The following is a 15,981-nucleotide window of genomic DNA, read 5'->3' as shown; positions in this document are numbered from 1 at the left end:
GAATGTTTTTCAGGATGGGAGGGTGCTTTCGCTTGGGCAGAATGCCACTGAGTCTCTGGAGAGGAAGGAGAACAGAATGTTGGACAAATGAAAGAAGGCCAGAGTGGCTGGGGTTTAATGACTAGTAAGAGATTCAATTGAAAAATGGTCAAGATCCTGAAGGATTTTGATAAAGGTGATTGTTCTTATCCAAGGGAATCAGTAGCAGAGTGCAAGCCTCTGATCAAAATTTGTGTTTTAAAAAGATCACTCTGGCTAAGAGAAGGTATCAAGGTATATGGTTGTTCCTTTTACCAAGGTGGGCGATGACAGGAGTGGGGAAAGTCAGGAGTGCAGCTTTAGACCTTGCAAGTTTGGTGTGATAGCAGGTATTTCTATTTACAGTAGCATGCTGCATATTCTCTTAATTATAGAAACTCTTTGTCCAGTAGAACTAGAAAGAATTTTTGAGGGTTTGTTTTTGTCTCAACCTCATTACATTAAGCAATCTTAGAATAGCTATATGAATTAAATGACTAGAACATCACAGTTGTTTAAGAAGTTCTTAAATACCATAAAGTAGTATACTGGCAACTATTCATATAGATACTACTTCTAGTTCTTACAAGTAGAGAAGGAATTTTAAAAATATCAATAGCTAAGGAAAGATTAAATGCATGTAATTATATCAGTTACATACTCTTCATTTAATAGAACTAATAATTACTGCACTAGTTTTATCTAGAATATTATATGATTAAGTTTCAAAGATGATTTGAATGGTGGTAATGAATTTTCCCATAATAACCCTTGGACTATGTATGTTTTTTCCCTGTGCTTATCATTTGGAATGAAAATATTTTTCTAATTTTTATCTATTTCAGAAATTCTTAAAAAGTAAATTGATGGCTGGAAAATTTAGGTAGAATTATTAAGTACTTCAAGTACATAAAACATTGTATCATCAAATACTTTTCTGCCTTCTATAGAAATGAGACATGAAGATTCTTGAATATACCAAATTAGCACAATTTATAGTAAGTTCTTCGTAACATTGATTAAATTTGGTATTTAGTTTAATAAGATTTGTAGTATAGATTCACACTCCAGAGAGAAATGGCTATGTGACCTAAAGGAACGGAGTTTTATTCACTTCTTATTTGAGTCATTGTTATCTCTTTTTGTTATGTTTAATTTCAGGACTGTTCCCTGATGTGGGTGGAGGTTATTTCTTGCCAAGACTTCAAGGAAAACTGGGTTACTTTCTGGCATTGACAGGATTCAGACTAAAAGGAAGAGATGTGCACAGAGTAGGAATTGCTACACACTTTGTAGATTCTGCAAAGGTAATTGGATATTTACTTGGCATGTGGAAGTACTATAAATGGTTGAGATAACAGGTTTTTGGTAGACATGGGTATGAATTCTGATTTATTGCTTTTAGTGGTACAACTGTTTTCTTAGCTTTTTTTGTTGTGACCAAAAGACCTGACAAGAACTTAGAGGAAAAAAGGTTTATTTTAGCTCACAGTTTCAGAGGTTCTGCCAACTCCATTCCTCTGGGCCCAAGGTGAGGAAGAACATCCTGGCTGAAGGGCATGGCAGAGGAAAGCAGCTCAAGACATGGCAACCAGGAAGCAGAGAGAGGACTTTGCTCAACAGGGACAAAATATAAACCCTAAAGGCACACCCCCAGTAACCCACCTCCTCCAGCCATACCTTAACTCCCTATAGTTACCACCCCGTTAATCCATATCAGTGGATTAAGCTAACTTTCATAATCTAATCATTTCATCTCTAAACATTCTTGAATTGTCTTACACGTGTCTTTTGGGAGACACCACATATCTAAACCATAACATCAACCTTGAAGAAGGTGCTTAAGGTTTCCAATTCTGTTTCCTCATGGCAAAATGGAAATGATAATGCCTGGATTCAGGGATGTTTTGCCTGGCATCTTTAGTGAAAAAAATTTAAATTTAAAGATAGGCTTTTATGAAGACATTTCTGAAGGATTCTGTTGGTTGTAAGTTTCCCTAGTGCTTTTAAAATAATTGCATTTATAAAATACGATCTTGACTTTTATTTATTTCTTGTGGTATTAGGAATTGAACCTAGGGCCTCATACATGGTAGGCAACTGCTATACCACTGAGCTACATCCCCAACCCCTGGTCTTGACTTTTCTTAAACATATCTGCCTTGTACAAGGAATACATATTATTTATCTTTGTGTATGTGTGTGTTTCTTTCTCTCTCTCTCTCTCTTTTAATAGTATGACCAATTTTCTTAGTATAGGATAGCATAGTAGCAAAGAGTATGCAAATAGCCTAAGTTTAAAATCTACCTTAAATTTTGCCTCTCTGGCTTCCAGATTTCCATTCACAAAAGGGAGATGATAGTATTCCCATAATAATCAAAGTAATTTTGTCCCAGAATTCTCAATAAGAGGGCTATGATTTATTCTACTTCATCTTGCTTACCCTGACTGAACTAATTTATCTCACCCTTGAAGCATATAGGTGGGTGGAATACACTGATCGACCTATCTGTCCTGGATAATGCACTTTATCTTTGGAGTTGTGGGTTAAGTCCACTTCTCAGAAAGCATATGGTCTTCAATTGAATATCTGATCTTGAGGAAAAGGTGTTGTGGGATAGGGGAAGGAATGTTATAAGAATTAGAAAAATTTTTTTACATGCTTAGCCTAATAACTGACATATAGTAAGCATTCAGATTTTAGCTATTAATATTTTAACGCAGCTTTGTGTACTTTTTTTTTTCTTTTTTCAAGAGTTAACCAGAGTTTTCACTGACAATTTCTTGTATTACACGATATGTCCCACTGTACCTATGTGCCTACTTTCTTTTGGGGCACTAATACCAGAGATTGCATTGATCATTGGATTATTGTACAAATTCCTAAGAACTGTTAAAAAATATATATAGTTCTTTAGTGTCACGTATCCTCTCTGACCTACCAGCCATTAACATAAACTAGTTGGATAGCATAAAAATATATTATTTGCTTGTTAATAGAATTCTCTTCATTAACTTTATAAATTGGCTGTGACATTTTTTATGTTAGTAAACCTTGGTCTTGATCCATTATGGATCCCACGAGGTATATGAAATTGAAGTTTGTCCCTGTACACTGTTATGAGGGCATTCCATCCCATTCGGTTCAAGTTTCAGATCTTCTTGTTGTGGGTATCCTCAATCACATTGAGTAAGCAGCCGTTTCATCCTTCCCTTGAGCCATGGGCATTCCACTGTCCATTCTGAAAGGACACTCTTTGATTATAGTGGAACTTGGCTAAGAATAGGAGAGAGAGCTGATGTGCAGTCCTTTTCTCTCTGTCAACTTGCCCAAAAATAACATCAGTAGCAGATAAACAGCCATTCTTAGGACCTATAGAAGATACAGAAATGAGTGATACACATTGAAGATGGGTTTAGAGGTGGGGACAAAAGGTATATAAACATCTGTCTCATCTGGCAGTGTAAAGTGTGACAAGTATAAAAATAGGGTATGCACAAAGAAAAGTACTCAACAGAATGAAAGGAGGGAGAACATACCTGTGAGAAAGGACTAGAAAGGCCTTAAGTTGAGTATCATCAGAAAAAGGCAAATAGAGTAAATGTAAATAAAATAAATAAAACTCATGGCCAGGAAAACATTAGCTATGTTTAGAAATAGTGAAAACCCTATTTAGCTGTAGAATGGATGAGTGACTAGGTAGAGGGGTGAGTGGCAGTGATGACAGTAGCCCCTAGTCGAGTGTGGCAATTTTACTTAAAATTAATTTTAAATGAAATTTATAAATCAGGTCTTTGCATACAATACATGTTGAGGATCTTTTATATGAATGTTTCTTGGAATTAGAAGTGTTTTAAATTTTGGATTAGAGAGACTCAACTTGTGCCACATTTCCCGTGCTCTTTAGTTTCTTTCATCTCTTATCTGTTCCTGCTAAGGCAACATTTGCTGTGTGGGAATGTGTGTGCATTCAACTTCAGTCACAATTTCTGGCTCAGTTTAAGAGAGCATCATAACTTTAAGACAAAGATTCTAACAAAGAACGAGAAATTAAAAAAAAAAAAAGAATGAATGTTAATTTAAAAATACTTTCTGTTTCTATGGGATTTCCAATATGTTTACCTTTTTCCCCCCTTTAGATGGGCATGTTAGAGGAAGATCTGGTAGCATTGAAATCTCCTTCAAAGGAAGATGTCGCAGCTGTCTTAGGAACCTACCATACACAGGTGCTTGTCAATGCTTTTACCCTAAGTTTTAATTTATGGGGTAAGTGATTAAAAACTTAGCTGCTGGTAAGTAGTATAGTTTGTGGATGTAAATAAATATACTGGGGATTGATTTACTTTAAAGTGTGGTGGGATGACCAGGGTTTTGTTGTTAGGGTAGCCATCTAATTTTTTTTTTAGTTGTAGATAGACACAATACATTTTATTTATTTATTTATTTATTTATTTATTTATTTATTTATTTATTTATTTATTTATTTTTGGTATCAGGGATTGAACTCAGGGGCACTCAACCACTGAGCCACATCCCCAGTACTATTTTGTATTTTATTTAGAGACAGGGTCTTACTGAGTTGCTTAGCACCTCACCATTGCTGAGGCTGGCTTTGAACTCATAATCCTCCTATCTTGGCCTCCCAAGCTGCTGGGATTACAGGCACTTGCCACCATGCCCAGCTTATTTTATTTATTTTTGTGTGATGCTGAGAATTGAACCCAGTGCCTCACACGTGCTTTGCAAGCACTCTACCACTGAACTACAACTCCAGCCCCAAGATGACTTCTTACTGTGGAACTGCACAGCTTGTCTCATCACTGCTGAAGAATCTCAGCACATTGCCTTGCAAGGGCTTTTCACAACACAACTTGACACTTCTGTAATGGAGGTTCAGTATTCACACTATTTTGCAGAGCTGCTAAATATATATCTATAATAATATATTGCAGTGTTCAGTTTAATTCTTTACTTACTTTATCTAACTTAAATTTTCTTATAAAAGCCAAGTACAAAAACACTGTGCAACTCTACATACACATCTTGATTGAATATATGCTTCTTCCAAAATGCCACTAAAATTGTAATAGGGGAATAAATTTTAAAAAGCATAAAACCACCAAGTCAAATGTAACAGAAGAGGAGACAATGGTAGACATGAAATATCAACATTCTCCAGCTTGAATTCTAGGATGATTTTTTTTTTTTTTTTTTTTTGGTGGCACTGGGAATTGAATCCAGGGCCTTATACATGCCAGGCAGGTATTCTACCACAGTTACATCCCCCAGCCTAACATTCTGGGAGCTTGTAAGCAGAAGGATCATGGCAGCTTAGTCCTGAGAATGCTGAAGTCATCCTTCAATGTGGGAAAGCCAGTAAGAAGTCATCTGATTCCTGTTGTAGACCCTTTCAAAAGAACCAGGGCCCTCTGAAGATTGGGTTTTGGGGCTAGGGCTATAACTCAGTGGAAGAGCATTTGCCTAGCATGCTCAAGGTCCTGGGTTCAACCCCCAACACTGGAAAAAGACAGATTGAAGCATGGAGTAGAGAAGACAAACAGGAAATTTCTTTTGCTTTTGTTTTTTGTTGTTATTTTGCTTTTGTGATAATATATTTCACTATATTGCCCAGACTCTGGGCTTAAACTCCCAATTCTTCCACCTCAACCTTCTGCGTAGCTGGAGTTAGAGGCATGCACCACCATGCCCAGCTAACTTGTAAGTTTTTAAAAGCAGAACTCTGGAAGTCTTCCTCTTGTGTAACTGAGAGCCACTACCTTCACATAGCCTGGCAGCAGAGTAAAAAGTTACTCCTTAGACCAAATCAGACAGGTCTAGCTGAGGGCAGGTGTGGTTGAGGTGCTGTATTGTTAAGAGGGGGAATGTACTAAATGGGAAGACCTGTAACTGCAGTTGGCCTAGAGAACCAGCATGTACATATAAAGTTTTCTAACTTTAGATCTTCACAGAAAAACAAGTGTTGCTAGGGCAAGAGTAAGAAATTTAAATATATTTAAATATAATAGCAAAAATGGAAAAAGCTACAACAGATAGATTAAAATTGATATTGAAGAAAACTCCAGAATAAGAGGAAGAAAAGGATAATGAGATGGAAAGTCCAATGTGTAATTATTAGGAATTCATTACAGAGAAGACAAAGGGATGAAATATTGAGAGAAATAGTACAAAAAGTAATCCAGAACTAAAGAACTCAAGTGCATATTGACAGGGTCATTGAGTATTTGGTGAAATAATGTGAATATAGAGCTTATGAGGATTCTATCCATTTTTGTCAGAGCATTTAACAGTCTTTCACTTTATCAAATTGGGTAAACATGAGTTGGATTATGGCATATGGAGATTGAAAGTCTTACCAAAGAGTTCTGTTAAAGTGTGAGTATCAATCTGTAGGGAAGTCATCAGTACTTTTGTCAGTGATTTAGGTGAGAATGTTGACAGCATTTTGAACAAATTGATTTAAAACTAAGAAAATAAGTTTGGTAAAAGTATATGAGTTTAGAGGGGATCTATTTAATAGTATCTATATGAAATTTAAAAAAAAAATTTGTTGTTGTAGATGGGCACACTATTTTATTTATTTATTTTTATGTGGTGCTAAGGATCAAACCCAGTGCATCACACATGCTAGGCAAGTGTTCTACTACTGAGCTACAACCCCAACCCTGAAATTAATAAACCTAAGTGAGAACTACCCAAAGTACTAAATTCATAATTACTATTTTCTCTCTGGATGTCAGAGCTGCAGGGACATCAGGAATAAAGTAGGAATTTCCAGATCAGATAGAAAGTTGGCAGGATGATCTCTCAGGTCCCTTAAAATCCTTAAACTCACAGGTATACTTAAATGATAATGTATCGTACTTAAATGACATATAAACAAAAGCATAAGAATGTTTTGCCTTAACACTAGTGAGAATTAGTCTAGAGTATTGCATCCCATCTGCATTTTGAGCACATGATGGTAGGTATTTGAGATTGTGAGATGTAATTTGACTGAAAGTGATTATCTGTCACAAAGTATATCATTAAATATAATGTAATTTTTAAGGATTTAAAAAATTTTTGAGTTACTTCAAATTATTTCTTTTCAAACAGTCCAAGATTGATCAAGACAAGTCTTTTATACTCGAGGAACACATGGACAAAATAAACAGGTACTTAAAAAGACATCTTGATGTTTTTATTCCTTTGGAAAGACTCTATTAAATTGAATTTGCTAACATTGTAATTTTGTCATATTTGGTAACATACTGATTCTGTGATCATAATAGCATAGTGTGTGCTTTTATTTTCACTTACATTTGAAAGTAACCTTTGCCACTCTTTTAGAGAGAAATAATCATATGTATTTAACTTATCTTCCATGCTTATTTAGTTTAACGCAAAATACTTTTAAGTGGGGAAGAAAGGCTAGAAAATAATAATTGAACTAACTTTTATCTTTGTAAAATCATCTTCTCTTAAGGTCTTATTAAGGCATACAGCGAAAGGTTTTGTGTAGTGATTTGAGAAATTGATAGACTGGCCTAAGGAATAAGAAGAAACTATTGGAAAATAAATCCATCTCTTCATTTTAGAAGCATCAGATTTTCTTCAGTTGAGATATTTATTTACATATAAGTACTATGGATGTAAGAAAGCAAATGAAAAGGGAAGATCTAGGTTTTGTTTTGTACTAATGATGGAAGCCTGCCAAGCCCTAATCTAGGGAAGTAACGTTCTGTTTCTTTATCCTATAAAATAGATTAAGAAATTCTTCATTATTGGAATAGGATTAGGAGAAGCTTGTGTTCAGATTCTTTGTTATCTTGGAAATGGGAAATCACTTGCACATTGGTGAAAATACCTTTCCTTTTTTGTAGTTGTTTTTCAGCCAACACTGTGGAACAGATTATTGAGAATTTACAGCAAGATGGTTCACCTTTTGCCCTGCAGCAGTTGAAGGTAATCTATGGATTCTTTTTATCTCTGACTATTGTGAAGTCTTAGGATGGGGAATTCTCTCTAAGGGTATCAGTGCTCTGTGGTGGTGGTAACCCAAGGCCTGGGAAGCAGTTCTAATAAACATTGACCTAAACACGAGTGCTTAGTCTGCCTGTCTGCTCATGAGGGCAAAGCCAAACTGGGATTATATCCTTTGAATGTAAAAGATAAGGACTTTAGTAACCATGTTTCCTTTCTAAGTAGTCCCTCTTGTCCTATGGGAGAGGCTTTTAGGAAGACTTTTATCAGAAAGATTGGGTCACTGAAGAATAGTCACCTGATGATACATTGAAATTAATGATATTCATTGATGGATTCTGTTTAATATGAAATATTTTTTAAGCAGAAGTTTAATGGAAACGTGATCCTTTCTAAACTAGAAAGAGATTACATTTACTTATAATAGCTAAATCTGAAGTAGTGTTTCTGAGTTAAGGACTCTTTGATCTTTCTACAGAATAACTGATAATAGAGAACAAGCTGTTTTCGTAGAAATGTGTACACAACTGGATATCGACATTCTTTGACCTCCCATATGATTACGAAGCTTGGGATATCTCAGATTTCTAGACAGAGTGAAAAAAAGTATATTTTCTTGTACTTAAAAGTGGTTTAGCTTGTCTTTATCTGGCAGTATTTTTCTGTTTATAGAACTAGTGATGGAACTTCACTTCTCACGAAACACATTGACAAAAAATTTTAATAGTCTTCCCTGTGAAGATGAAAGAATTTCTTTATTGTTACAGCATTCTTAAAGAGGAAATTCCAAGTTATTTTGTCTCCTAAAAACTTATTTAGTATTGGAATTTTATTTACTTTCAAAGATAGGCATAAATTAAAGTAGGTAGACCATCCATTTATTTCTATAGTCACAAAAAGACATTGTCATTATTAACAACTTTTAGTACTGTTTGCATAAGCATAGATAATCATGTATCAAAGATTCTGAATTTAAATTGGTTCTCTCTTTTCTATAGCAATATAGAAACTAATGTCCACGAGGCCAGGGACATGCTCAGTGATGGAGCCTTTGCCCACCACATATGAGGTGGTAGGTTCTTGGTTCTATCCCTAGAACCACACAATAAACAGTGTTCATGCTATTTCTTTCCAGCAATAGAACTCAATTAAGTGCATTTGGCAATTAAGTTGCTTTCACCAACTTCATTTGAATATAGCCATGTAGCACATCACCTCAGACTGTATGATATCACTTTAAAGCATACACATATGCTATGTTATTTTAAAACCACTGGCCTATCCCAAAAACCAAAGTATAGGAACACAGTGGTCTTTCAATTCTTTCCATTCCTCTGGCCATAATGATTATTCAGAGAGTGCTTACAAGCCACCCATCACATTGCCATAAGTGCTATCATTGGAAGCATAGATTTTCATTTTAATGTGGCTCCAAAATATTAGTATCTGCTGGAAGCAACATATGGGGATCAAAATATTCTCACTGAGACAGGGTTTTCAAGATGGCGGCCTAGAGGGTGGCTGCATTTCATGTTGCTCCAGGACTCAGGATTCAAAAGAGGAGATATTGAGACGCTTGGGACCAACTCAAAGCAGCCGGGTGACTCTCACCCCCTGGGGAGGCATCCCGGATGGGACGGTGGTCCCGGAACGCAGGAAACTTTGTGAAGTAGAACTGCCGGCGAAACGCCCCTCCCCCCGCTGGAGCAGTGAACTCGGACAGCTGGGAGCGCCGAAAAGGAGGCCGCTCGGCACAGCGCTGGGACTCGGAGCAACCACTGGGGTTCCGGCGGCTGCCCAGGGGAGGAGTGGTGAGGAGAGCTGTGTGGACTCAGGACACCGGGGCCTGCCCTGAGGAGGAGGAGGAGGAGCGTGGCCACTTGGATTTGGAGTGACTGCACCAGAGCTACAGGCGGTTGCCAGAGGAGAAGCCGCGCGGCGAGCTGTTTGGACTCAGAACGACGCTTCTGAACACCGGGGCCTGCCCTGAGGACGAGGAGGAGGAAGAGGAGGGCGGCCGCTTAGATTCGGGGTGACTACACCAGAGCTACAGGCGGTTGCCAGAGAAGGGGCTGCGTGGCGAGCTGTTTGGACTCAGACCACTTCTGAATCCCGGGGCCTGCCCAGAGGAGTAGGAGGAGGAGAAGGAGGAGCGCGGCGGGTCCTTTGGACTCGCAGTACTGCATTAGCGCTCCAGGCGGCTGCTCAGAGGAGAAGGCGAGTGGTGAGTTGTTTGGACTTAAAGGGACAGCTCCTGAACACAGGGGGGATGCCTGGAGGAGAAGCGTGGTGGGACGCTTGGTCTTGAGTGGCCGCACCAGAGCTCCGGGCAGTTGCCCAGAGGACCTGTGCTGTGGGTCACGTGGACTCAGAGCCACTCAGAGCAACCACTCCTGAACACCCCGGGGGTTATCTGGAGAAGGAGGAGGAACGGGGAGGGTCACTTCAACTCAGAGTGATTGATTGCCCAGGGCTACGGGTGGTTGGTGGAGGTGGAGGCACGCAGTGAGTTTCTTGGACACCTAGTGACCGCACCGGAATACTGAGCGGCTGTCTGGAGGAAGAGGCGTGGCGGGTCTCTGGGATTCAGAGCGATTGTACAGGGCCCCAGGTGGCTGCTCAGAGGAGGGGCCGCATAACCAGGCGATTAGGTGCAGAGCAGGGTCCCAGGATCTAGGAGGCTTCTTGGTGGAAGAGCCGCACAGAGACAGGCTTAGGGCGGAGTGAAGGTTCCAGGCCTGCGGGCAGATTCTCTGAGGAAGGGCAGCCTAAGGAGAGTCATCTGCAAAGGGTGAGGCTCCCAGGCCCAGGAGGTAGGGCTGGGCCCCTGGGAACTTTGCAGAGGAAGGCAGCCCAGCCCAGGCAGTAGCTGTAAATTGAGGGGAACCTCTAGGAGGGAACTGACCAGCGAGATCTCCCCACCGGGTGAGTCTTCCCTGCTGGGTGAGGTTTCCCCACAAGGACGGTAAAACCAGAGACTCAGGCCCAAACAGGCCTTGCCTCAGCCCACAGCCTAGGTCCCCTTTGGATGACCATTGGTCAACAAGTGGAGGCACCTCTGCCCACTAGCAGGGATTATACCCCACCTGAAGGCCACCACTCCTAGAGAGGCAGCTTCCTTGTGGAGCACCGCATTATCAACTTCCTCCAAGACTTCAGCCTACTGAAGGCTAAGGGGGGATATATATAGAAATCTTCAGGGACATTGTAAGTCAATAGAGGAAATTTGCAATATCTCAGCGGTCCTCTGATACCTGAACAATATGAGAAAACAAGGAAAGAAAATGCTGCAAACAAATCTAGATGTTACATCAATAAAACCCAGTGACAGCATGGCAGAAGAAATGACAGAAAAGGAGTTCAGAATGTACATAATTAAAATGATCAGAGAAGCAAACGATGAGATGAAAGAGCAAATGCACGCACTGAATGATGAGATGAAAGAGCAAATGCAAGCATTGATTGATCGCACCAATCGACAGTTAAAAGAGCAAATACAGGAAGCAAAAGATCATTTCAATAAAGAGTTAGAGATATTGAAAAAAAACCAAACAGAAATCCTTGACATGAAGGAAACAATAAACCAAATTAAGAACTCCATAGAAAGCATATCCAATAGGATAGAACACCTGGAAGACAGAACCTCAGACATTGAAGACAAAATATTTAACCTTGAAAACAAAGCTGAACAAACAGAGAAGATGGTAAGAAATCATGAACAGAATCTACAAGAACTATGGGATATCATGAAAAGGCCAAATTTAAGAATTATTGGGATTGAGGAAGGCCTAGAGAAACAAGCCAAAGGAATGAACAACCTATTCAATGAAATAATATCAGAAAATTTCCCAAATCTGAAGAATGAAATGGAAAATCAAGTTCAAGAGGCTTATAGGACTCCAAATACACAAAATTACAACAGACCCACACCAAGGCACATTATAATGAAAATACCGAACATACAAAATAAAGACAGAATTTTAAAGGCTGTGAGAGAAAAGAACCAAATTACATTCAGGGGGAAACCAATACGGATATCAGCAGACTTTTCAATCCAGACCCTAAAAGCTAGAAGGGCCTGGAACAACATTTTTCAAGCCCTGAAAGAAAATGGATGCCAACCAAGAATCTTATACCCAGCAAAACTTACCTTCAAATTTGACGATGAAATAAAATCCTTCCATGATAAACAAAAGCTAAAAGAATTTACAAAAAGAAAGCCAGCATTACAGAACATTCTCAGCAAAATATTCCATGAGGAAGAGATGAAAAACAAAGAAGCAAATCAGCAAAGGGAGGAATTATCCTAAAGGAATTGTCAAATAAAGGAGGAAACAAGTTGTGTCAAACAAATAAATAAATAAAATTTTAAAAATGAACCAAATGACCGGGAAACCAAATCATATCTTTATAATAACCCTGAATGTTAATGGCCTGAATTCATCAATCAAAAGACATAGACTGGCAGATTGGATTAAAAAGAAAGATCCAACAATATGTTGCCTGCAAGAGACTCACCTCATAGAAAAAGATACCCATAGACTAAAGGTGAAAGGATGGGGAAAAACATACCATGCACATGGACTCAGCAAAAAAGCTGGAGTATCCATCCTCATTTCAGATAATGTGGACTTCAAGCCAAAGTTAGTCAGAAGGGATAAAGAAGGACATTTCATACTGCTTAAGGGAAGCATAAATCAGCAAGACATAACAATCATAAACATCTATGCCCCAAACAGTGGCTCATCCATGTATGTCAAACAAATCCTTCTCAATCTCAGAAACCAAATAGAACATAACACAATAATACTAGGTGATTTTAACACGCCTCTCTCACCACTAGTCAGATGTTCCAAACAAAAATTGAACAAAGAAACCATAGATCTCAATAACACAATCAATAATTTAGACTTAACGGACATTTATAGAATATACCATCCAACCAAGAGCGAATACACTTTCTTCTCAGCAGCACAGGGATCCTTCTCTAAAATAGACCATATATTATGCCACAAAGCTAATGTTAGCAAATACAAGAAGATAGAGACACTAGCATGTATTCTATCAGATCATAATGGATTGAAGTTAGAAATAAATGAAAGAGTAAAACACAGAAACTATTCCAACATCTGGAGATTAAACAATATGCTATTATATGATGAATGGATAACAGAAGATATTAGGAAGGAAATTAAAAAATTCTTAGAGGTAAATGAGAACAAAGAAACATCATATCAAAACCTCTGGGACACTATGAAAGCAGTACTTAGAGGGAAAATTTATTTCATGGAGCGCATTTAATAAAAGAAGTAAAACTCAACAAATAAACGACCTAACACTACAGCTCAAAGCCCTAGAAAAAGAAGAACAGACCAGCACCAAAAGTAGTAGACGACAGGAAATAGTTAAACTCAGAGCTGAAATCAATGAAATTGAAACAAAAGAAACAATACAAAAAATTGACAAAATAAATAGTTGGTTCTTCGAAAAAATAAACAAAATTGATAAACCTTTAGCCACACTAACAAAGAGAAGACGAGAGAAAACCCAAATCACTAAAATTCGGAATGAACAAGGAAATATCACAACAGACAGGATTGAAATACAAAACATAATTAGAAGCTATTTTGAAAATCTATACTCTAACAAAATAGAAAATTTTGAAGGCATCAACAGGTTTCTAGAGACATATGAATTGCCTAAACTGAACGAGGAGGACATAAACAATTTAAATAGACCAATTTCAAGTACTGAAATAGAAGAAGTCATCAAAAGCCTACCAACAAAGAAAAGTCTGGGACCAGATGGGTTCTCAGCCGAGTTCTACAAAACCTTTAAAGAAGAGCTCATTCCAATACTTCTCAAAGTATTCCATAAAATAGAAGAGGAGGGAACCCTCCCAAACTCATTCTATGAAGCCAATATCACACTGATACCTAAACCAGACAGAGACTCATCAAGGAAAGAACATTTCAGACCAATATCCTTAATGAACATCGATGCAAAAATTCTGAACAAAATTTTAGCAAATCACATACAAAAACATATTAAAAAGATAGTGCACCATGATCAAGTTGGTTTCATCCCAGGTATGCAAGTTTGGTTCAACATCAGGAAATCAATAAACGTAATTCACCATATTAATAGACTTAAAGTCAAGAATCACATGATTATTTCAATGGATGCAGAACAAGCATTTGATAAAATACAGCACCCCTTCATGCTCAAAACACTAGAAAAAATTGGGGTAGTGGGAACATTCCTTAACCTTGTAAAGGCCATCTACGCAAAGCCCATGGCCAATATCATTCTTAATGGTGAAAAACTGAAAGCATTCCCCCTAAAAACTGGAACAAGGCAGGGATGCCCTCTTTCACCACTTCTATTCAACATTGTTCTTGAGACTCTAGCCAGAGCAATTAGACAAACAAAAGAGATTAAAGGGATACGAATAGGAAAAGAAGAACTCAAACTATTCCTCTTCGCTGATGACATGATTATATATTTAGAGGAACCTGGAAATTCCACTAGAAAACTCTTAGAACTTATATGTGAATTCAGTAAAGTAGCAGGTTACAAGATCAATGCCCATAAATCCAACACATTTTTATACATAAGTGATGAATCTTCAGAAAGAGAAATTAGGAAAACTACCCCATTCCCAATAGCCTCTAAAAAAATAAAATACTTGGGAATCAATCTCACAAAAGAGGTGAAAGACCTCTACAATGAGAACTATACAACACTAAAGAAAGAAATTAAAGAACACCTTAGAAGATGGAAAGATCTTCCATGTTCTTGGATAGGAAGAATTAATATTGTCAAAATGGCCATACTACCTAAAGTGCTGTACAAATTCAATGCAATTCCAATTAAAATCCCAATGACGTACCTTACAGAAATAGAGCAAGCAATTATGAAATTCATCTGGAAGAATAAGAAACCCAGAATAGCTAAAGCAATCCTTAGCAGGAAGAGTGAAACAGGGGGTATTGCAATACCAGATCTTCAACTCTACTACAAAGCAATAGTAACAAAAACGGCATGGTATTGGTACCAAAATAGAAAGGTAGATCAATGGTACAGAATAGAGGACACGGACACAAACCCAAATAAATACAATTTTCTCATACTAGACAAAGGGGCCAAAAATATGCAATGGAGAAAAGATAGCCTCTTCAACAAATGGTGCTGGGAGAATTGGAAATCCATATGCAACAGAATGAAACTAAACCCATATCTCTCACCATGCACGAAACTGAACTCAAAATGGATTAAGGACCTCGGAATCAGACCAGAGACCCTGCAGATTATAGAAGAAAAAGTAGGTCCAAATCTTCACCTTGTTGGTCTAGGATCAGACTTCCTTAACAGGACTCCCATAGCACAAGAAATAAAAGCTAGAATCAACCACTGGGATAGATTCAAACTAAAAAGCTTTCTCTCAGCAAAGGAAACTATCAGCAATGCGAAGAAAGAGCCTACAGAATGGGAGAATATCTTTGCCAATCATACTTCAGGTAGAGCGCTAATCTCCAGAATCTATAAAGAACTCAAAAAACTCTACTCCAAGAATTCAAATAATCCAGTCGACAAATGGGCTAAGGAAATGAATAGACACTTCACAGAAGAAGATCTACAAGCAATCAACAAACATATGGAAAAATGTTCAACATCTCTAGTAATAAGAGAAATGCAAATCAAAACCACCCTAAGATTCCATCTCACCCCAATTAGAATGGCGATTATCAAGAATACGAGCAACAACAGGTGTTGGCGAGGATGTGGGGAGAAAGGTACACTCATACATTGCTGGTGGGGCTGCAAATTAGTGCAGCCACTCTGGAAAGCAGTGTGGAGATTCCTTAGAAAACTTGGAATGGACCCGCCATTTGACCCAGCTATCCCACTCCTTGGCCTATACCCAAAGGACTTAAAATCAGCATACTACAGAGACACAGCCACATCAATGTTCATA

The 15,981-nt window shown here is 38.1% G+C and overlaps 1 protein-coding gene across 4 annotated transcripts in view; it reads left to right on the top strand.

The window, feature by feature from the left end:
- Window positions 1-15,981, top strand: part of HIBCH (3-hydroxyisobutyryl-CoA hydrolase) — a 117,537-nt gene that overhangs the window by 82,167 nt on the left and 19,389 nt on the right. For all 4 annotated transcript variants that reach the window (XM_079135117.1, XM_079135116.1, XM_079135118.1 and 1 more), the window contains 4 exons: window positions 1,180-1,325; window positions 4,160-4,246; window positions 7,137-7,195; window positions 7,904-7,985. In XM_079135117.1, coding sequence (XP_078991243.1) covers window positions 1,180-1,325; window positions 4,160-4,246; window positions 7,137-7,195; window positions 7,904-7,985 — 374 coding nt within the window. The remainder of the gene's footprint in view (window positions 1-1,179; window positions 1,326-4,159; window positions 4,247-7,136; window positions 7,196-7,903; window positions 7,986-15,981) is intronic.

This window comes from Sciurus vulgaris (assembly GCF_902686455.1).
Source record: "Sciurus vulgaris genome assembly, chromosome: 3".
Taxonomy (NCBI): Eukaryota; Metazoa; Chordata; class Mammalia; order Rodentia; family Sciuridae; genus Sciurus; species Sciurus vulgaris.
The sequence above is the reverse complement of the archived record's forward strand: the minus strand, read 5'-3'. Positions and strand labels throughout refer to the sequence as shown.